This window comes from Dasypus novemcinctus, chromosome 2 (genome assembly GCF_030445035.2).
Source record: "Dasypus novemcinctus isolate mDasNov1 chromosome 2, mDasNov1.1.hap2, whole genome shotgun sequence".
NCBI classification, from domain to species: domain Eukaryota; kingdom Metazoa; phylum Chordata; class Mammalia; order Cingulata; family Dasypodidae; genus Dasypus; species Dasypus novemcinctus.
In genome coordinates this window covers 198,404,778-198,426,216 of record NC_080674.1, presented here as the reverse complement: position 1 = coordinate 198,426,216, position 21,439 = coordinate 198,404,778, and the positions used below count along the sequence as shown (strand labels likewise).

The window sequence follows — 21,439 nt, the reverse complement described above, 5'->3', positions numbered from 1 at the left end:
TACAGTAATATTTTAATATTCTTTCAACAGGTAAAACAAGGTACCACACTTACTAGTCATCCAAAGGGGTGCTGATGCAAAATACCAGAAACTGGTTCGTTTTTATAAAGGGCATTTATTTGGGGCAGGAACTCACACATACCAGGCCATAAGGCATAAGTCACTTCCCTCACCAAAGCCTATCTGGAGCGAGATGGCTGCCGACGTCTGTGAGGGCTCAGGCTTCCTGGGCTCCTATGTTCCTGGGGCTTGCTTTTCTCTAGGTTCAAGGTTCCTTTCTTCCTGGGGCTGGCTTCTCTTTCCTCTGGGAGCTGACTTCCCAGGGCTCCAGTTTAAGTCTTCAGCATCAGACTCCAACATCAGAACCCCTCAACTCTGTTCTTTGTCATGCCTTTTATCTGTGAGTCCCCAGCCCTTGCTGGGTAAGGACTCAATGCCCTAATCGTAACTCAGTCATGCCCAGGTACAGATCAGATTTCAAACATACTCCAGTATCTATTTTTAGAATTCATAACCATATCAAACTGCTACACATAGCAATGTCGAATGTCAACAATGGGGGGGGGGGAGAGAAAGCTGCATTTTTTATGGGACTTTTATGTAAACCTACAAGTACTCTAATTTTTAAAAAATTTACAATCATTTATAAAATATATGCTAAGAAACCTGACACAAAGTACTACATACAGTATGATTCCATTTGTACGAAATGGAAATATAAATAAATCTATAGAGACAGAATTAGACAGAATTAGAATGGTTGGAGAAGGATAGAGAGATTGAGAGGTGACTGCTAAAGGATAGGGATTTTTTCTTTTTGGAGTAATGAAAATATCCTAAAGTTGATTGGGGCAATGAACGCACAACTGTGATTATAATAAAAGCCATTGATTATGCACGGTGGATGTAGTGAGTGGTATGTGAACATATTTGAATAAAACTGCTTTAAAAAAAAAAAAAAGCTCATGAATCTTTAAAGTGGACCAGACTTCAGTGGCCTACTCAGCCCCCCTCCACCCCAAGTCTCAGAGAAAGGAGGCTGTCTCTTTGTGTTTCTTCATGTCCCTTCTCTCCTTCCCCCCCGGATAAGAGGACTGTTACCTGGTGTGGCAGCTCGATATGGTCAAAAATAGATATTGGATTATGCTTGTAATCTGGTCTGTGCCTGGGCCTAATTAAGTTATGATTAGGGCTCTGACGGGGCCATGTCATTCGGGCATTGAGTCTCCACCCCTTGGTGGGTGGGGACTCACAGATAAAAGGCATGGCAAAGGACAGAGTTGAGGGGTTCTGATGTTGGAGTTCGATGTGGAAGCTGGAGCCGCAAGGAGAGAGACAGAGCCATTCACCTGATAGTCTACAGCTGACCTTGTGGAGAGAGGCAAAGCCTAGAGAGCCTCATAGTCTACAGCTGCCCTTGTGGAGGAAAGAGAGGAGCTGAGCCCAGAAGAACCCAGGAAGCCTGAACCCTCACAGACGTTGGCAGCCATCTTACTCCAACATGTAAAAATAAGCAGACTTTGGTGAGAGAAGTAACTTATGCTTTATGGCCCAGTATCTGTAAGCCCCTACCCCAAATAAATACCCTTTATAATTATTTTGCATCAGCACCCCTCTGGCTGACTAATATACCTGGGCATGTGCTTCCTAAACAGAAACTCCATTGTTCAGCCCCCATTGCATCTGGGGATGCCCTATAATAAGTTCTACCTGGCATAATGTGAGCAGGGGTCTGCTCCCTTCCTCTTCTGGTTCCCTATCCTACCCCTGGAAAGCAGATGTGTTGGCTGGAGCTCTGCCTGCATCTTGGAGCCATGGCCTGGGAGAGGCGGACTGGAAGCTGCCTTCTAGCCCAGTCCAAACTTGTGTCTTGAGCCCACTCTTATTTGGAGTTTTCTGAGACTTAAAGCCAGATCCCACCCTGACTTGCCTATTCATAGACACAGAGCAAACCAAGGGCAAAGCCAGGGACTGTGCCTTCTAAACCTGTGGATCAGCAAGGGGCCCCTCTTACCATTGTACAAAAGGACCCCTGGTTTCTCACGGACGGAATCCTATCCACTATGGTAGATGTCTCAATGCTATATCGATATACTAGGAACTGTGCACTCACCTGGAAGGTCAAAAAGACACTCAAAGTTGTCTCCGTCACTCAGGATGGCTTCAACAGCGGGAGACAGAGCCTCAGCTGTAGGGGCTTAAACACAAAGGAAACTCGCCCTGTGTGACAAGCCCCAAAGCAGGCAGCTCTGCCTTGCCACTGAAGGTCAGGGCTGTCATCTTCCACAAGCTGACCTGGACCTAGGAGGCCCTCAGGGCTGCAGGTTGGCTCTACACAGTAACTTAGAGACCCAGCTTCCTTCCAGCTTGTTGCTGCATCAGTCCCCTAGGAGAGCATTCCTCTCTGCACTGCCAAAACTGAGCTATATGTACCTCTGTGATGTCACTCACTGTCCTGGTTTGAGTCTTTTGCAGACCCCAGAATGTCCTGTTCTTAAAGTTTAAAGTACTTGTAAACCTATCGAATTTGGGGGCACTTTGAGTACATTCAATTCAGGACTCTTTTGATTGGATCACTTTTGATTAGATCAACTAATTTAAGAGACTTTGATTAAATTGTGGGACCCAGGGTAGGTCTTGATCCCTTACTGGAGTCCTTTTTAAATGGAGGAGAAAGGAGAGGAAAAGTTGCCATTTTACACTGCCCTGTGAGAGGGGACTCCAGGATTTCCTACAGCCATGGAAACACAAACCCTGAGAAGCTGAGAGAGAGGCCAGAGCCTGAAATCAGTGGAGCAGCCCAAAGCTGAAGCAACAGAGCCTGGAGGTGAGGGGGGAGATGAACTATATGCCTGATCACCCACACCAGAGCTCAGGGAGAAAGTGAGCCTGGAGGAGAAGGTGGAGACCAGCTGCCATTTCGCCTTGCCACAGGGCAGGAGTCCAGGATCACCAGCAGCCGAACTTCAGTGAGACAGCATCTCTGATGATGCCTTGATCTGGGCCTTTTCACAGTCCCCAAAACTGTAAGATTGTACCCTAATAAATTCCCGCCGTAAAAGTCACCCCATTTCTGATATTTGAATTATGATAATTAAACACTTACTATCAGGGCAAAGAGTGCCCTAGGAATGCATGGCCCCTGTCTTAAGACCCAGGCCTGGAACTATTAGCTATTTCTCCTGCTATGAGATGAATTTGTGCTCCCCAGCCCCCCAAAAATAAAGACATGCTCAAGTCCTAAGCTCTGTGACCTTATTTGAAAATAAGGTCTTAGAATTTGTGATTAGTTAAGAAGAGGCCAAACTGGATTGGGTGGGCCCAACTCCAATATGGCCGGTATCACTATAAGAAGAGGGAATCCGGACACAAAGGCAGAGAGGAGGCCATGTGAAGACGGAGACAGAGATTGAAAAGATGCATCTGCAAGTCAAGGAATGCCAAGAGTTGCTGGAACACCACCAGGAGCTAGGAAGACACAAGGAAGGATTCTCCTCCACAGGCTTAAGAGGGGACATGAAACTGCTGAGACCTTAGCTTTGGACTTCTGACCTCTAAAACTGTGAGACAGTGAATTCCTGTTTTAAGCCACTGAATTTGTCATCCTTTGTTATGGTGGCCCTAGAAAACGAAGACACTGTGATAGTTTGGAGCTGTATGTATCCCAGAAAAACATGTACTTACATTCAATCAATTTCTGTAGGTGAGAACCCCTTGGAAGTAGGACTTTTTTTTTTTTTTTCATTTTGCAAGTGGGACCTTTTGATAAGCAAGTTCAATTAAGCCATGACCCACCTCAGTCAGAATAGGTCTTAATTCTATTACCAGGGTCCTTTATAAATGGGATAAATACAGACACAGTGAGAGAAAGTCATGGGAAGCAAGAAGCTGAACATCAGTGGAACCCAGAATAGAAGGAAGAGACCAGGAAATGCTGCCATGTGTCTCGCAGGTGACAAGCTAAGGACCAAGGACCGCCAGCAGCCAGCCCCAGAAAGTCATAGTCTTAGGGAAGAAAGCGTTGCCTTGATGATACCTGGATTTGGACTTTTTTCTAACCTCAGCGCCTTAAGTGAATAAATTCCCATTGTTCAAGTTGACCTATTGCCTGATATTTGCTTGAGCAGCCCAGGAAACTAAAACAGACACCTTCCATTCATCTTCCACCAGTGACAGCTTGGCCCTGCTGCTGCTCCCAGAGGCTGAAAAATATAATCTTCATTGGGAAGTTATGAGCTGATTTTGGGTGACAAATTGCAGTCTCTGCCCCACGTCCAGCAGAAGTGGGATGTGTCTTCCCATGCAAGAAGAGTTTCCCCAGAAGCCCTCCTTGGCACAGTCCTTCTCTCTTTGACCCAAATTGCCTCAAATTGTATCTAACCAACTAATTGCAAGGGTATCGAGATGATGGAAATCGAACAATCTGCATGGTGGAAGGCAATTAATGGGTGATTTCAGGGCTGTGACAACAAGGAGGAACAGTGTTCACAAAGCTTCTGCCAGCATGTGCTTCAAATGGGGTGGGGGAGGAAAGGCAGAGAGAAGGGGAAGCTCTGTTTTGACGAAGAGGGCCATGCTGACCAAGGTTTGCAAGATCTGTTGTGTGGCTGGTGGTATTTTCTAATATGGCTACAATAAGATGTCGCAAGTCGCATGCTCATCTTAAAATATGACATTGACATATCGAAAGGTGGGGACTGTGTTTCTTCTTCTTGAATCTGAGAGGGCTGTGCTTATGGTGGAAGTGATAGGACTTCCCAGGCTAGGTCACGGAAGTTAGGGCAGCATTGCCTGGTGCTCTTGGGATGCCCATTCTTGGAATCCAACCGCCATGCTGTGAGGAAGCCCAAGCCACATGGAGAGGCCCCGGCTGGAAGCACCAGACTTGCTGAGTGAGGAAATCTTTGAGACAACTCTAGACCCAGATATCATCTGGCTACAACTACGTGAGAAAGCGCAAGCAAGAACCACTTCCCTGAGCCCAGGTAACATAGGGGATTGTGGTAGAGCTTCACAAGGAGAGTGTAGTCCTGGTGCTGCTTCCACAGCTCACCAAGGGGCAAGAGGAGGCTTAGCCTGGGAATGAGAATCCAGACCTTGTGAGCTTGACCTAAAATCCCTCTCTGTGGCTGGAGCTGAGACTTCCCTTAACACATTAGGAGTGGATTCCAGATGCTCTTTCCCACACACCCACCAGACCAGGGGTAATTGCCTGCTTAACACCCTTTGGTGTTTCCCACCACCCAGGGGGGGATCCTCAGGGTGGAGGGTCTCCAGATTATTTTCAGCTAGATCCTGGGGAGGCTGTGCCTACCTGCTACCACCTCCTGGGATCCTGTTACTAGTAGAAGTATGTCACCTCCCTCAGATGTGTGGGAGAGCTGACCTAAGGATCAAGGTCAACCCCCAACCTGCTTGTTGGCAGCTCCTCCCCTTAAAAGCTGTCACCCCAGCCACTTGAGTGATTCTGAATCCTCAAGTCTCATGCTGTTCCCTCAGCCCAGAATGCCCATCCCTCTCCATTACTCCAGGTGTACTCTAAGGTCTCCACCAAGACTCAGCTTAAATGCTACTGCCCAGGGACCCCTTTCCCATCCATCTTCCAGGACACATGCAACCTGGGATCAGGACCTATGTGGCAAGTCACTGCCATCCATTTGAGAAACAGTTCCAAGAGGCCCTGTGGCCCTGCAGGTGGCAGGACCCTAAGATAAGTGGTGCCTGGTGACCTGGTAACCTAGATCGGGAGCTATCTAATCTGGCCACAGCACTCTGCCATCGCAGGGTCTAGATGTCACTGTGCTCCTTATCTGGAGGCAGAGGTGGCTGGGGCATGGGCCCTCCCCAGATGGTCTGATTGGAGTCGGCAGAGGCTTGGGGAGAGAGAACCTCGGAGGGAGTGCCCAGAGCAAGCCTGCAGCGAAAGGGCACCTGAGAGGATGCCCGAGTGTGCCTTTTTGTGGTGCCTCCGACTCCCTCCTTGGCTCACTGAGCCCCATCACAGGGAAGGGACCCAAGCTTGCTGCAGCTGCATGAGCCTCCCCCATCATCAGCCCAGCCTCGCCCCAGGGATGACACTGGCCTTGTCACCAAACCGGGCTGCCGGTTTGGGGGACCTTTACTGTCATGGGCAAGCTAGGGTGTGCCCCACCTGTTTTGCGTTGGGGTTTGCTGTTCCTGTCTGTGGCTCTGGCTTCCAGTATCACTGTCTGCAGACTTGCTGGGGGCAGGGCTCAGCCTGAAATCAGCGCTCACCTGGGAATGGGGCTCCGCCTGGGATCAGGGTTCACCTGCGGTGGGACTCACCTTGGGGCAGAGTTCAGCCTAGAGTCAGGGTTCATCTGGATGTGAAGCGTACCTGGAGTCAGGGTTCACGTGGCAAAGAGGTTCAGCCTGGAGTTAGGGCTCAACTGAAGGCAGGACACAAGGCTGGAGTCAGGGTCCACCTGGTGTGGAACTCACCTGGTGTCAGGGTTCGCCTTGGGAGGGGCTCACCTTGGGGCAGAGTTCAGCATGGAGTCAGGGTTCCCCTGGGAATGGGCCTCACTCAGTCTGGAGTAGGGCTCACCTGGGGGTGCAGCCCACCTGGGCATGGGGTTCAGCCTCAGGCTAGGGTTTACTTGGGTATAGAGTTCACCTGGGGCCAGGCCTCACCTGGGGGAGGGATTTAACCTGCTCTGGGGTTCACAGGGACTTGGCGCAAGCATGGGGCCAGGGGTCAGCCAGTCAGGGCCCGGAAAGGAATCTGACTTAGCCTGCAGTTAGAGTTGGGCCAAAATCAGGTTTAGGCTTGGGGCTTGGCTGAGGGGACCTCAAAGACAGGCAAGCAGACCAGGAGGGTCTCTGGAGACAGCTGGGGTCATCCCAGAGTCCGGACCAAGCTGTCTCCCTCCAGCTAAGCCCTGCTCTGTCCCCTCTCCAAAGCCACCCCTGCAGGCCCTGGCCAGCATCCCGACAATGCCAGGTGGTCTGGCGGCGGGACTGCCCCTCCGTCCCTCTGTGCAGCAGGCTGGCCTTTGGGCCCCGTGAGCAGCCCGGGCTGGCAGTGCTCTTTGTGTCTTGCCATCTGTGTGCCCGCTTGCCCCCCCTCACTGCCACCCTCCGGCACGCTGCCTGGCACCGGGCAGCACCCAGGTGTTGCTGAAGAACTGCGGGAGCTTTTGGTTTGCACCCTGCTGGTTCCCAGGGGGTGGGGGGGCAGGAGTCTCCCCACCCAGCTGGTCTGGAGGTGAGGGGTGTCTCCCCTGGCACGAGGTAGGGACCAGTTCACACAGCCTGGTGACCAGAGGTGGCGCACACACACGCACGCACATGGTTGTAAACAAAAGTTAGTTTTATTTTACTCCCTTAGGCTGGAGGCTGTGTCTGAATTGGGAAGGGGCCTGGGTTGGGGGCTAAAGGGCAGCAGGAAGGCACGCCTGGAGAGCACCTGCACTCTCTCCCGAGCATTGCCAGAGCCGAGGCCCCGTACGGTCCTCCTGGCGGTCCAAGCCCCAAGGTGGGGCCCAGCATCTTTGCGGAACTTCAAGTGTGCCCCAGAAGGAGGAGGTCGCCAGCAGGGGCCCAGAGAGGGGGTGCGCTCTGTAGCCAGCCTTCTACGCCTCCAGAGAACCCCCAGACGCAGCACTCACTGGAGGAGGGGTGTTCACATTCCGAATCCCCCGTGGGGTGCGAGAGGGGAGGAGGCAGAGACCGTGCCTGGGAGCTGGGGTCTCTGCTCTTCCCTGGCCTCGGTTTCCCCAGGTGTACAAGGAAGGTGGAGGAGGATGGTTTGGGATTGCCTCCAGCTCTGCAGGACCCAGAAGGCGGGGCGGTGTAAGAAGCGCTGGAGGAACCCCCATTTGCTGCTGCAGTGGGGACACCCCCCAACGCCCTGTCCAGACACCAATGGGTGCCACACGTGCGCCACTGCAGGGGAATGGGGGGCAGGGGGGAGGTGGGAGGCTGGAGTCACCACTGGCCAGAACCCTCACCTGTGCCAACCAGCCCTGGGTCCTAGGGAGGCTGGGGTGGGCTGGGGAAAGGGACAGGCCTCGCAGCGGACCTCTCCCAGGCTCAGGGTGGCTCAGGGTAAAGGGTCTGGGGGCTCCAGCCACAGCCCTGCCCACTGCTCAGGGTTTCCAGGCGGGAGCTGGAACCCAGGCACCTTGCCCCCACCCCCATCCTGGTACAGAGAGGTCCAGGCCAGCTGCCCGTGCCCAAGGAGGGGCACAGTCATCCCCGGAGGGCCAGGCCCAGCCCAGGTTATGAAGCTTCTTCCTTCGGCTTCCTTCCACCCCTCAGTTCCTCCCGAGGGTCCCCAAACCCAGGGCGGAGCGCCAGGCCTCCCCGCTGAGGGGAAGGAGCAGGCTTTAATGAGCTCCGCACTCCCAGACCTTCCAACGCTCAGCGGACGCCCACCCCAGCGCCCCTGATGTGGAAGGGACGTGGGGGGAAGCCTCCCCGGAGAAGAGCCCGGCAGGGGCGAGGCTGCGCCCTCAGATCCACACGGTTGTCTTTCCGTCCCTGCTGCTGGCGCTGCCCTTCTCTGAGCTCGCCTTCGGCTTGGTGCCCGCCTGCCGCTCGGGGCCACCGCCCGGGCGGCCCTGCTCCCCCACGGTGCCCCCAGAGGTGGCGCTGCCTGTCCTGGAGGCGGGGAGGCCGGCGGCGGCTGCGGGGGTGCCGTGGGCGGCGGCCCTCGGGGGCCCCCGAGGGGCGGCGGGGAGGCCGGGGGAGGGCGGGCTGTCGCGCTCGCCCTCGCCGACGCCGTCGCGCAGCGCCTGCAGCGTCAGGTTGGCGAGGTTCTGCTCCTGCGCCCGCGCCGCGCGCTCCGCCGCGCGCACCACCAGGCTGTACTCGGGCGGGCAGGCCAGGCGGGGCCCCGCGCACGGGAAGGCGCAGGGCGGCGGCGGCGGCGCGCGCGCGGCGGGCGGCGGGGCCGCGGCGGGCGGGCCGCGGCGGGCGCGCACGGCGTCCTGCGCGCTGCCCAGGCCCAGGTGCGCCATCTCGCAGAGGTTCAGCAGCAGGCAGAGGCAGCTGACCACGTACATGACCAGCAGGAAGACCGTCTTCTCGGTGGGCCGCGACACGAAGCAGTCGACCGTGTGCGGGCAGGGCGCGCGGCTGCAGCGGAAGAAGGGCCGCACCTCGAAGCCGTACAGCAGGTACTGGCCCACCAGGAACGCCACCTCGAAGGCGGCGCGCGCCAGCAGCTGCGCCACGTACACGCGCATCAGGCCCTCGCGCTGGATGCGCCGCCGCCCGTCGTGCTTGGCCGCCGGGCCCGGGCCCTCCGCGGCCTTGCCGTCCTTGGCGGCCACCTCCTCGGCCTCCTCCGCCTCCTCGCCCTCGCCCAGGCCCGCGGCCGCCTCCTCCTCCTCCTCCCCCAGGCCCAGCATGGGCTCCTCCTCCCCCAGGTCCGACGGCTCGGGCCAGCCGGCGTGCGCCCCGACGGGGCGGCGGGGGCCGGGCGCGCGGCTGGGCCGGCGGCGGAGGGCGCGGCGCCGCTCCTCCTCCGAGGCGCGCGCCAATCGGTGGATGGCGTAGCCCAGGTACATGACGGAGGGCGTGGAGATGACCACAATCTGGAAGACCCAGAAGCGCACGTGGGAGAGCGGCGCGAAGGCGTCGTAGCACACGTTGTCGCAGCCCGGCTGCCGCGTGTTGCACGTGAACTTGCTCTGCTCGTCCGAGTAGATGGACTCGCCGCCCACGGCCGTGAGCACGATGCGGAACACCACGAGCACCGTGAGCCACACCTTGCCCACGAAGGTCGAGTGGTTGTGGATCTCCTCCAGCAGCCGCGTCAGAAAGCTCCAGCTCATGTTGGTCATAGGGGCGGGCGGGCAGGACCTACGGCAGCCGTCCCGGGTGGGGGTCAGCCCGGGGCCCCAGTGGCCAGGGACTACCTGTCTGCATCTGGAGGCCCCCCGGCTGCACCCCAATCTGCAGCCCTGAGAGCGGGGAGCTCACCACCTCTCATGGAAGGAGGCTGCCCCTGCCAGCATGGGGCCTCCAGGGGCACGAGCTCCACCCCAGCCCCCAGTCCTGCAGCGGGAGAGGTAAAGGCAGCCGTCTATCTCCCTGCCTGCCTCCGGCCGAGTCTTCCCTCAGAGACTGACCACACGGCCCCGGGGCCCCACCCTAAGGCCTGGCCCCAAACCAGGCCCAGTGCAGAAGCTGCGTCTCGCCCTCCACCAGAGCCCTCCGGGAAACCCCACTAAAGGAAGCAGGGTCCTTCTCACCCCAGCTCTGGGCCTCCCAGCCCAGGTCACAGAGCCTGGAAGCCAGTGGGCTGAGCACCCAGGTGGCGGTGGGACCGAGGGGGAGACCGAGACCAGCCCCCTGCGTGAGGAGCCTGTGGGGACCGTGGCTGCACCCCAGCACATCTGCTCACCTGCCTCTCCCGCCCCCCACCCTGGCCCCCGCTCCCAGCCAGGTTGCTGGGGAGGGTGCTACCACATGCAATCCGGCGCGGCCCTTCCCAGGCGCCCTCCTAGCTTCCCAGCCACCCAAGACCTCCCAGCCCCTGCAGCCCTCCAGCCCCCCCAGCCTCCCCAGGATCCCGGCCCGCAACCCTGCGCCGTTCTCTTCCGCACCCTGTGTAGGAGTTCGGGCCTCTCTATCTCCAAACAGAACTCTGATTTTCTTCTGCGCCCCTCCGCCCGCTGGTCCAGTTGCCCCAGGGACTGCCCAGCTGCCCCTCCCAGTGCCTGGGGACCTGGGGCTCCTCTCCCTTTGCAGCCGTCAGCCTGGACCCGTCCTTCAGCCTGGGCACACACACAGTCACATTTGGACACACTCGGCTGCACACAACCACATGCAGTTCCAGGCACATATAGTTAGACAGCCACAGAGAGTGGGCACCTCAACCAGGGCAGCACCCTCCTCCAGCTGGCCCCTGCAGGGCTGCTGCATGGGTGGGGAGGAGAAAGGGGGCCTGGCCTCCTGGCTGGTGGTCTCCCAGCGCCCACCCTCTCTTCCCACCACTGCCCCCCAGGAGGCCAGCCCCAGGGCCGGTACCTGCTCCTGGGTAGGTATGGGGGCAGGAAACCCCCAAATGCGGACACCTCTGCCTCTCTCCTGGAGCAGGACCTGGGGGCTGCTGGCCGCAGCAGGCAGGTGTGTGAGGGACAGTCCACCAGCAGCGGGCAGGAGCCAGGCTCCCGGCTGCTTTATGCAGCTGGAGCCCTCTCCCCTCCCTGGGCAGGAAGAGGGGGCAGCCAGAGTTCCTGGGGAAGTGGCCCTACTTCCTCACATCTGTGGGCAGCCCCCCACTGACACACTCACAGACACACACACACAGTCATGCACATGCAAACACCCACAACCCGTCACTGTCACCACTCTCAGACACATGTACGTTCACACAGACACATGTGCTCAAACACATGCACTCAGAAACACACACATGCACACACATTCACAAACATTGTGCACGTGCTCATAGGTGCACATGCACACACAAAGATACACAATCACTCAGACATCTGCACACCCATATGTGCACACACACCTATAGAGCCACACTCACACATGGATGCACATGCATATGCTTACAAACTCACACTCATTGATACATTGTACCCAGATGGACACACACAATGACTGCTTACACATGCACATACTCATAAACACACATACACTCCTAGATGCACATGCATAGATGCACATTCCCAGTCACCACTCATAGACACGTGCATACTCACACGTACACACACATGCATAGACCCACATTCACATATATTCACAATCACCACTCACACACACAAATGCACGGTCACATACGTACATATGCTCACAAACACACTCAGATGCATATTGCAGGCACATGGATGAAACACATATACTTGCAGACACACAGTCACTGCTCATACATGCACACACACTTGTAAACACATTTGTGCACTCATTCATAGGTGCACATGCACTTGCATAGATAACACACACCATTACACACAGACACCTGCACACTCAAACATGCACACATACCCACAGACCCACACTTACACATATTCACGCAGTCACCAAACACAAATGCACTCACACATGCACATATGTGCATACACACACTCGTATACACACATGCACACTCAAACACACATCCTAAACACACATGGCCACCACTCACTCAAATTTACACATATGCACTCACAAGCATGCACTCAATAGATACATGTGCACACACACACTTGCAGACAGACACACAGAATCACCGCTCAGACACACAAAGACATGCATGCCCATCCACACCCTCACACAGATAGCTTACAGACTCATGTATGTCTCATCCTCCAGGGCCCCAGGCCATCCTGGAGTCATTTTCTCCCTCCCTCTGCCTCAGACAAGGCTCCCTTGCCACCCCAGGCTGGCTGCTTCTCCTCAAGTCTAACATCAGCTCTTTTCCAGACCCTTCTCCCGTCCCAAACCCCACCATCCCATCTCAGGCAGCTGAGGCCGTGGCTGAGGCCCCCGGTCCTGGCCCCAGCAGGAATCCAGAAAAGGGATAACAGAGCAGCCCTCTTGGCACAGGCCCTCAGTCTCTTCCCTCCCTGCCCAAGGTGGGCATTGGGGGGCCTCAGGGAGGCGGAGACCTGTCCCAAGGGTTTCAAGACAGACCTGACCATGGTAAATACCAAAAAACCGGCTCTCGGGGGGGAAAAGCCTGGTGTGTAGTGTTGGACAGTTTCCGTGGTGTAAATACCCACCCCTTGGCTGTTTTCAAGTTACCACCTGAGGCTCCGGAATATGGACTTGAGAAGACACGTGCACGGTGGGTTCTTGAGAGCAGCCCTAGCACCCTGGGGTCTGAGGGACAGTACTCTGCCTGGGGGGACCCCTGTCCGGGTGAAGCTTTAGGGAAGAGAGGGCCTTCCGGAGGTGTTAGCTCAGAGCGGGGGCATCCCTGGGCGGCACAGGAGCGAGATGAACGTTCTCGTGCTTGCCTGGGGCCTCCTCTCCTGGCTTGCTGGCAGAGAAGCCAGCCTGCAGGCCAGGCTCCAGAGGGAGCGCCAGCGGGGGGGCTCAGGCAAGGGGGTGGCGCGGTTTCAGCCCTCCTGCCCCTCTGAGGCAGAGGCACCCCTCTGGCTCTTCAGACCTGGGGAGCCCCAAGCCCGGTGCTGTTAGACATGTGTGCACACGGAGTCACAGCCCAGTATGGGTCTCCATCTCATCACTCTGCCAGGTGACTTCCATGTGGTGACACTCGCCCAGCCTGGGGTCTTCTGAGCCTCCTGAGTTCGCCCCCTCCCGAGCTCCAGGTTTGAATGGCGAGCTGCCTCCCCGACATCTGCCCTCGGATACCTGGATACTTGGGTTCAAGAACACCGAACCTGAGCGCCCAGTCGTCCCCTCCAAGCCAGCCGCCCCGCCGCGCAGTCTCCCCCGATGCCCCCGAGTCCACCAGCAAATACTGTGCACCCAGAACCCCTCCTGCCACCTCACCCCACCCTGTGCGGTGCCCACTCTCTCGGTGGTCTCGTCCACTGCAGTTTTTCCTCCCTTTGAGCCAGGGGACCATCTTCCAACATGCAGCCGGTTGGTCTCTTCTCTGCCCCAGCCCTTCCCAGACCCCACGCCTCGCCTAACCTGGCCTCCCGAGGCTCACATTGTCACACCTAGCACCAACCCCTCTGCTCTCACTGATGTCTAAACGAGCGTGCTCACGCCACCCAAGGCGGCTCCCGCGACCTGGTCCGGCCCAGCCTGTCATGCCCAGTCCTCTCCTGTATCTGCATGTTTGCTGATGGGCCACCTCCAAGAGGCCTCTCGAGGCAGATGCCCATTCCTACGGGTTGAGAACTCAGGTACCGTGCTGCCTGTGTGTGCTGGCACCGCACGCTGGACAGTGGGAGCCCTGTGAGCACGGGAGGTGACAGACAAGCAGGGGGAGGAGGCTAGAAAGATCCAAGGGGTCAAGGGTTGGAGTTAGAGACATCAGCATCAACTTCTGTTCAGGTTAATGTTGGGACCGGTGGTTACAAGTATTTAGAAATTAGTGCATACACACCAGTCAGTACACACACACGTATCTCCTACCATGTCAGCTGAGAGGGCTTAGAGGCAAGGACAGCCCCGTAGCCCCAAGCACATCTGCATCCAGATCGTGGTTTCTAAAACCGCTCTCCAAAGAAAGGAGGGCTCCTCCGAGAAACGACTGATTCGAGGACCAGGGCAGGAAATGTACAAGATGATCCTGGAGCAACTTGTGCCAGAACGTAAGTAATTGCTCCAAAAAACCCCACAATGATGGGATTTTTCACAGGGACATGGGAGCCAATTGAAAGAACTCCCAAGAGCCAAGGTTGAACAGTTAGAGCAATAAAATTCATAAAGTAGTATTGGATTATAACCCATAGCATAAAATGTCCATGGATCTACACTGGGATAAATAAGTAAATGCTGGGGGAGGTGGGGGGGGAATGATTCACTCATGCAGAAGAATTCTAAATGATCTGCATAGATAGATGCTCTGCCCTCAAGGAGATGGAGCCTAAATGCCCATTCCTTTAAGTAGGGGCTACACAGAGGGACTTTCTTCCAAAGAGAACAGGAGGAAAAGGTGGAAAAAAGAGCCACTTCATGGTGGAGACAACCGATAGGCATGACCTCAGCCAGCTGGTCAAGGTCAAGGATTGAGAGACTGTCCCCTTGGGAAGATGTGATGGAAAGGCGCTGTGCCTCTGTGGTCTTCCTCCCCCCGGACCCATAAACCCAGTCCCATCATGCGAAAATCAGCAGACAAAGCCCAAGGGAGGGGCCTTCCACGGAATGCCTGCCCAGGACTCCTCAAAACTGGCAAGGTCAGACAGGCAAGGAAAGTCTGAGAAACGTCACAGCCAAGGGCAGCCTAAGGAGACATGGCGGCTCAAGGTAATATGGGGTCATGGAACGGGAAAACAACATTAGGGGGAAGCTAAGGAGAACCAAAGAAGGTATGCACTTGGGCTAGTAAGAACATACTGGTATTGGCTCATCAGCTGTCGCAAAGGAGCCCTACTGATGGGAAGATGTTAACCACACAGGCAACGGGAGGGGGTTGTATACGGGAATTCTCTGTAGTGTCTTCCTAACTTTTCTGTAAATCTAAAAGCATTATAAAAGACAATAAATTTATTCATTATAGATTAAAAAAAGCATTATAAAATGAAAAGCTATTTAACATAGAATTACCATTGCCTGCCCGCATCATTCTTGGTGCTCCCTGACATAGGGCTCCATCTAGAACATGCCTTCCCTGTTGGATGCCGAGCCCCACGAGAGTGGGAACTCTGGGGTTCCCACAGGTGTGCCTCTCCTGCGCAGAACCCAGAAGCTAGCGCTACTCAGGCAGTGTAGGCCAAAGGGATCGAGTGTGCGGGCCTGGGAGGGGCTGGCTGTAGGCCTGGGGGGAGCAAGCTGGGCCAGGGCCAGCCAGGGCTGGCGGCTAGTGGTAGAGGGGTAAGAAGGGTGCAGGCCTCACAGGAGGCCCCCAAGTCAGGCTTAGAGCTCACAACCCCTTTAAGTGAGGCAACCTTGGGTGCAGAGGAAATCAAACCCCAAAGCCACGTCAAAGCAAGTGTGCGTGGATATGGGGGTGGAGGGGGCAAAGAGGTGTACTGCGGACACGGCCTCCCCTGATGGCCCTGTGTGGGATCCAGGACAAGGTTTGGTGGGGAGGGGGCGTCAGTTTGGATGAGAGGCCCTGGGTAACCGGGTCGGGGCTGGGGGCTGGGGGAGACGGGCTTGGGTGTGCTCGGCAAAGGGAGCCAGGGGTGAGCTTGGGAGGATGACGACAGGACCCAGCCCCCTGGGGCCAGGAGTGGGCACAGGAGCCAGCCTGGCCTGGAGGAGGGTTTTAGGGCTGCCGGGCAGCACACACTGGGGACAGCTGCCTCCTGCATGGACGGTGATGGGAAGGGGGGACAGAGCACGGGAGGGCCACGGCATGGGAGCAGACGGCACAATAGGGGGAGAGGGTACAGAGGGACAGCCTTCCAATGCCTTGCGCCCTGAGCTCACTCGCTGCACCCTGGGCCCCTTCCTGTGTACCCCACTAACTGCCAAGACGGCCCCGCTGATGGTGTTGGGGGGCTCCCAGTTGGGGAGAGCAGTGGGCGCGGCCCTCTGAAGCCAGGGCGAGGGCCTCCCTCTCGGGATCTGGCGGGGACCGCGCAGGGCCCGTCCTGGGCAGGCGTCTAGTGGGGAGCAGGCCCGCGCCGGCCCACCAGGAAACGGGGAGCTGGCCCAGCCCCTGTCCCGGCTCGATGCAAACGACCAGGGCTGAGATCACTCCTGGTCTGAAAAACAAGCGTGCTCCGGAGGGGTGCGCCAGGCCCAGGGCGGCCCTCCTCCTGCCCAGGCGTTTCCTTCCCCTCCCCTTGCCCGCCCCTCGCCCACTTCCTCAGCACACCCCGCTCCAGGCGGGACGGGCAGGGTGGGCTGGGCTTCCGCCTCTGCAGGGACGGGCAGGTCCAGCACCCCGAGCCTGCCGCTCCTGGGGCACCGCCCTCCACGTCGCCGGCCGGCCGAGCAGGGCCAGCGGTGGGTGCCTGGCCTGACCCTCCAAGAGCCTCTCTGCCCACTGAGGATGAACGACCTGAGCGCGCGGCCCGGCACGGGGCGTCCCCGTCCACGCGAGTGGCTCCTGTCGCCCTGGAACAGGGGTCGGCCCTCGAGGTAGGGGGATGCACTCTACCGAGTCCACTCGGCGGGCTGTGAGGCCCCAGGACTTTCCCCGAGGGCCCTCAGCCTGCCCTGGACGCCTCACCCACCCTGCTACCCTCCTTTCCTGCCAGCACGCCTTGCCCTGGCCTCCCTGTGCTCCTCAGGGTCCTCACCTGGCTCCCTCTTACCTGTGCTACAGAGGTGGCGGCAGGTGGAGAGGGGGCCACCCGCAGCCCACCTCAGAGCCCGCGTGCGCAGCGGTCCCTGCCCTCAGGCCTTGGCGGCACAGACTTCCCAGCTGGTGCCAGCTCAGGGCCTCCCACACTGGGGAACCCACGGGTGTGCAGGCGGCACGGCCGGGCAGACCAGAGGGCCCCCGGCCCCGGGTGCTGGGATGCTGCCCAGTCCCTCCTCTCTGCCCTGATGCGTCCTCTCCCTGGAAGCCCTTTGCAGACCTCTGCTGCTGACTGCCTCGGGTTGGGGGCTCCCCTGGGCTCCCTGACTTGCTCCCTGAATATCTGAACCTCGCCGTCAGCTCGGATTGGACGTCTCTGTCTGCAACTCCAGTCCCCCATCGCTGCGCCCAGGACTCGAGCCCCAGGCCTGGGGACCATCTGCCGCACCTGTTCTGCTCTTTCCTGGGCTCACCCCGTGCTTGCCCCAGGCCACACGTGGCACGGCCACCGCCAGAGGCTCCTCCGGGCGCCCAGCTCCCCCCAGCCCCGCCGGGGTCCGGCTGCTGGACTGTCCTCAGTCCTCCAAGGCCCTCAGGGCCCACCGTGCCCACCTGTTCACACTCACATATGGCACTTGCATACACACTCACACACATTCACATTAGACTCACATGCAGATACTCATGCATAACTCACGACAGGCACACTTGTGCACATGCTCACGTGCTCTTCATGCACTCATACTTATGCACACTTGTCACACTCATACACACACTCATACACTCACGCACTCACATGACACACTCATGCACATGCTCACATACTCCTGATATACTCTCATCTACACAACACACACACATGCACAAACACGCTCACCCACTCATGCACCCACACATACACTCTCACACACAAACTCATGCACAATCCTGTATTATCCTCTTGTACACACATACACACTTGTGTACTTGTACACACATTACATTCACACTTGTGCACATACACACGATATACTCACACACATGCACACACACATCATGCTCATTCTCACACATACACATTAGTCTTGCTCACACATTTATACTCACACACTCATATTCACTCATGCACACACATCCTCACAACTCCTGCGTATTCACACCACTCAAATACACACAGACACACCTGCAGACACAAACACATGCTCACACCCTCCCCCTGCACTCATTTTCCCACCCGCCCCTCCATGCCCCTGCTTCTTTGCGCTCCCCACTGCCTCGGCTGGCCCCTTCCTCCTGGGCCCTGCTGGCTCAAGCCAAGCCACCCCTCCAGCCTAACCGCACAGGGCTTCCATTAGCCCAGAAGCACCCCCCCGACCCCTGGCGCATAGCCCTACAGGAAACCCTGATTCACTGTCCCCCCTGCAGACTGGGAGCCGGCGGCCCATCTCCTGGACCCCAGTGCCTGACAGCACTTGGCAGGGGGCATGTGCACCACACATGTGGAAGGACGGCAGGATGGGAGAATGAATGAATGGGAGCATGGGGGGGCAGCCCAGGCGCCCCGCAGCGTGGGTGTGACCCTGCGGCTGGAGGAAGAGGACTGGACGGCGCGGGCTCCCGCTTCCCCTGCTGGCTGCCAAGAGGCAGGGGGCTGGGGGCGGCAGCTGCTTCCATCTGCTGAGCGGGCTGAACCCCGGCCTCTGGACAGACAGCCTCTGCCGCCTCCCGGGGCCTTGGTGCTCAGGACATGGGCGTGCTGCCTTCTGCCGGACCGTGGGTCCTGGCAGGGCTGCGGCCAGGGCGTAAGTTCCGTCGTTCTGGGAGGCGTATGGGCAAGCGGGGGCGTTTCCCAGCAATCCTACCTGAACCCCTTCCTCTGCGCCAGGGCCTGACCAGGCGGGGCAGCCAAACCTGCCCAGGGGCCGGGCCCACTCCCGGGGGGTCCCCAGTGGAGGCCCAGAACCTACTGAGAATCCAGGGGGCCCTCTCTGCTCCGGGCTGGCCTGGAAACCGGGACGGGCGAGGGCCGTCCCCAGCCCGCGCGGTGGGTGGAGGGTGTGGCGGGGGCGGGCGGAAGGCCTGGAGCCGGGATGCAGGGGACCAGCCCCAGGACAAGCCTGGGCAGTGAGTCATCTCGGCGGCCTTCCCCCGGGATCTGGGGAGGCTGGAAGGAGACGCGCAGAGAGAGGCACCCCAGGCCCCTGCAGCAGCCTCCTGGGCCCCCACCCCAGCACAGGACCTGCCCTGCTCAGGGCCACACCCCAGCCGACCCCTGCAGCCGGTCCCTGACCACGGCTTCGCCTCCAGCCCTGGACGTCTCACCGTGGCCAGCGTTACCCGCCTGTCCTGCAGACTCCGTCTTCCCACCCACCCTGACCGGCCCTCTGAGCCTCCTTCCCCTGCGTGCTCCTGAATTCTTCCAGCGCGTCCACTTTTAACCCTCGCCTCCCACCACTGGAAGGCCCTCGCCGGCTGCCGGCGGCCCCACCTGGCCGAGCCGACCCTGCCTGGCACGGCATGGGCACCCGTCCTCCCCCTGCCCCTCCCTGCAGGGCTGAGCGCCTTCCACCCCAGGCTTCCGAGGGGGCCTGGAATCCGGGCACACTCACCTGGGCCCCACCAGGCCTCCCGGGCTTCCCGCCTCTGTCCGCGGCTGCATCCCGCCTGGCACCGCTCCCCCAACCCCAGCTGCCGGCCTCCGCACCCGTGTGCCCCCCGCTGTCCCTTACCTCTGAATCGTTGCTTCGACCCCATCTTCTCAACGAGGCCCCCTGACCTCTGTGCCCTCCCCACCCAGCCTTCTCACCCCTCCTTCCTTCTTGGACTGTTCCCGCTCCGGCCCTCCCCTTCCAACACAGCTGATGGTGAGCTACCTAGTCCCCTGAACTCTGTAGCCAGTTTCTAGGGGGTGGGGTCTGCGTGCTCACTGCTGCACCCCAGGGCCCTGAGCGCCTGGACATGGGAGGTGCCTAAGGACTTGTTCAAGGAACCGTCTGCCATCCCGAGGTGACAAGCCTGGGAAGCAGGGCTGGGGTTCCGGAACGGGTGAGGATGGGCGAGCAGGTGTGCCCACCGCGGGCTGTCTGCGCCTTGCAGGAGTGGAGCGGGTGCACATCCAGAGGTTTGCGCCCTTCTCCCCAGCGGTGGTGGCTTCCCTACAGGGCCCCCACCCACAGAGGGAAGGGGGCCGGGCTTGGCTGGGTCTCCCCCTCCCCTGCCTCCTGCACCCCCAGCCGGGAAGGACAGGCAGGGGCCTCTGCCTTGCGGACACACTGCAGCTGGCTGGCTGGACGGGGCTGGCCAGGCCTGCCGTGGCAGAGGGGGCCCAGCTGCCGGGAGGAGGAGCCGGGCCTCCCTCCCTTACTCCCACCCCCCAGCGGGGCACAGGGAGTCCCTGTACTCCCCAGTGACAGGGCCCAGTGACCAGGGCCTCCGGATTGCTGCCTCCTGCTGCAGATAGGGCATTTCAGCCTCGGCCTGTCAGCCAAGTGAGACGCACGGGCCCCCAGACCGGAGGGCCAGCGCTGCTGCCGGCACCCAGAGGGATGGGGCATCCCTGCCCGCGCTCACTTCCTGGTCCTCCCCACGAGCGACTCCCCGCCGCGCACACCTCCAGGGGACCTGGGAAGCCTCCCCTCCGGCAGCCGTGACCTGGCCCCGCCTCCCCAGGCTTCTGCCGCTGCCCAGGGACCTCGCCTCACACCTGGCCTGGCCCCCAGGAGGCGTCCACGGCCAGCTCCTCCCGGACCTTACCTTCTCCAGGCAGGAAACAGAGTCTGCTGGGAGCCCTTCCACCTGCTGGAATCCTCCCAGGGTGTGTGTCCAGGCCTGCGCTGCTCGGCGGGTCTGACCCGGGGCCACCTCTCACCACCAAGCACAATGGGGGTGGGGCGGGGGAGAGAACCTTCAAGCGCCCCATTGTTCCCACCGCGGCCCACGGGGTCTGAATCCCTGCGATTGTCCCTGGAGCTGCCAAGCCAGGGTCCTCTGGGGTGGGTTCGCTGAGCCTGGCCTCCTTCAGGGGATGCTGCCCAGAGAGGGAAGGGGATGTCCCCGGGCCGCACAGCGGGTCAGGCGCCAGCCCAGCCCTGCCTTTCAAGCTTCCCTAACTTGAACCCCGCTGCCCCTCAGCCGGTGGGGAGCGGCTGGACCCACCCCCTCGTTCCCCTGCAGCACCCTCACCGCACCCGCCTCCCTGGACATCTGGGCTTTTGGATGAGTCCATTGCCAGCCCGGGCCCCTGCTGGTCCCTCACGCGCTTGTCTACTTTCCATCATGTCTGTGTCTCTGTCAGGCTCCACCCCAGGGGTGGCCTGGCCTGGGCACACACCACACTGGAGCGAACGCTTTCCCGCTGCCCCCGCTAGGCTGGCAGCTCTTCTCCTGGGCCTGGGGCTGGCAGGCCACATGGGTGGGATGGACAGGAAGGGTGGGAGAGGCTCGGGGAAGGACGCTGGGATGGGGAAGCCAGGCCCCCAGCCCAGGGCCCTGGCCATCTTCTCAGCAGGCTCTCCAGGTTCTGGGACTCCTGGCCGAGGGCCAGCTGCCTTGACCAGGAGCATCCAAGACGGCTGGCTCAGTGGGGCCATGGGGCCCATGGAGAGCAAACGGCACCCACGGCACCAACAGGCCCCAGGGCCCACGGGCCTCAGCTTCCCGGAC

General features: G+C 59.1%; 1 protein-coding gene across 2 annotated transcripts; it reads right to left on the bottom strand.

The window, feature by feature from the left end:
* Positions 1-7,315: 7,315 nt before the first annotated feature.
* GJC2 (gap junction protein gamma 2) lies at positions 7,316-20,675 on the bottom strand. 2 transcript variants are annotated; one of them, XM_058286332.2, is made up of 2 exons: positions 20,531-20,675; positions 7,316-9,831 (listed from the first exon to the last, which is right to left on the bottom strand). In XM_058286332.2, exon 2 carries the CDS (start codon positions 9,810-9,812, stop codon positions 8,478-8,480), a length of 1,335 nt encoding a protein of 444 aa, XP_058142315.1. In that variant the 5' UTR covers positions 9,813-9,831; positions 20,531-20,675; the 3' UTR covers positions 7,316-8,477. The 2 variants fall into 2 exon arrangements, with proteins under 2 accessions (XP_058142315.1, XP_058142310.1); XM_058286327.2 differs by lacking the exon at positions 20,531-20,675 and adding an exon at positions 11,002-12,434.
* Between the last annotated feature and the right edge of the window lie 764 nt (positions 20,676-21,439).

Coding starts and splice junctions, on each gene's coding strand:
- GJC2 (XM_058286332.2), bottom strand. CDS start 9,812: ATGACCAACATGAGCTGGAGCTTTCTGACGCGGCTGCTGGAGGAGATC.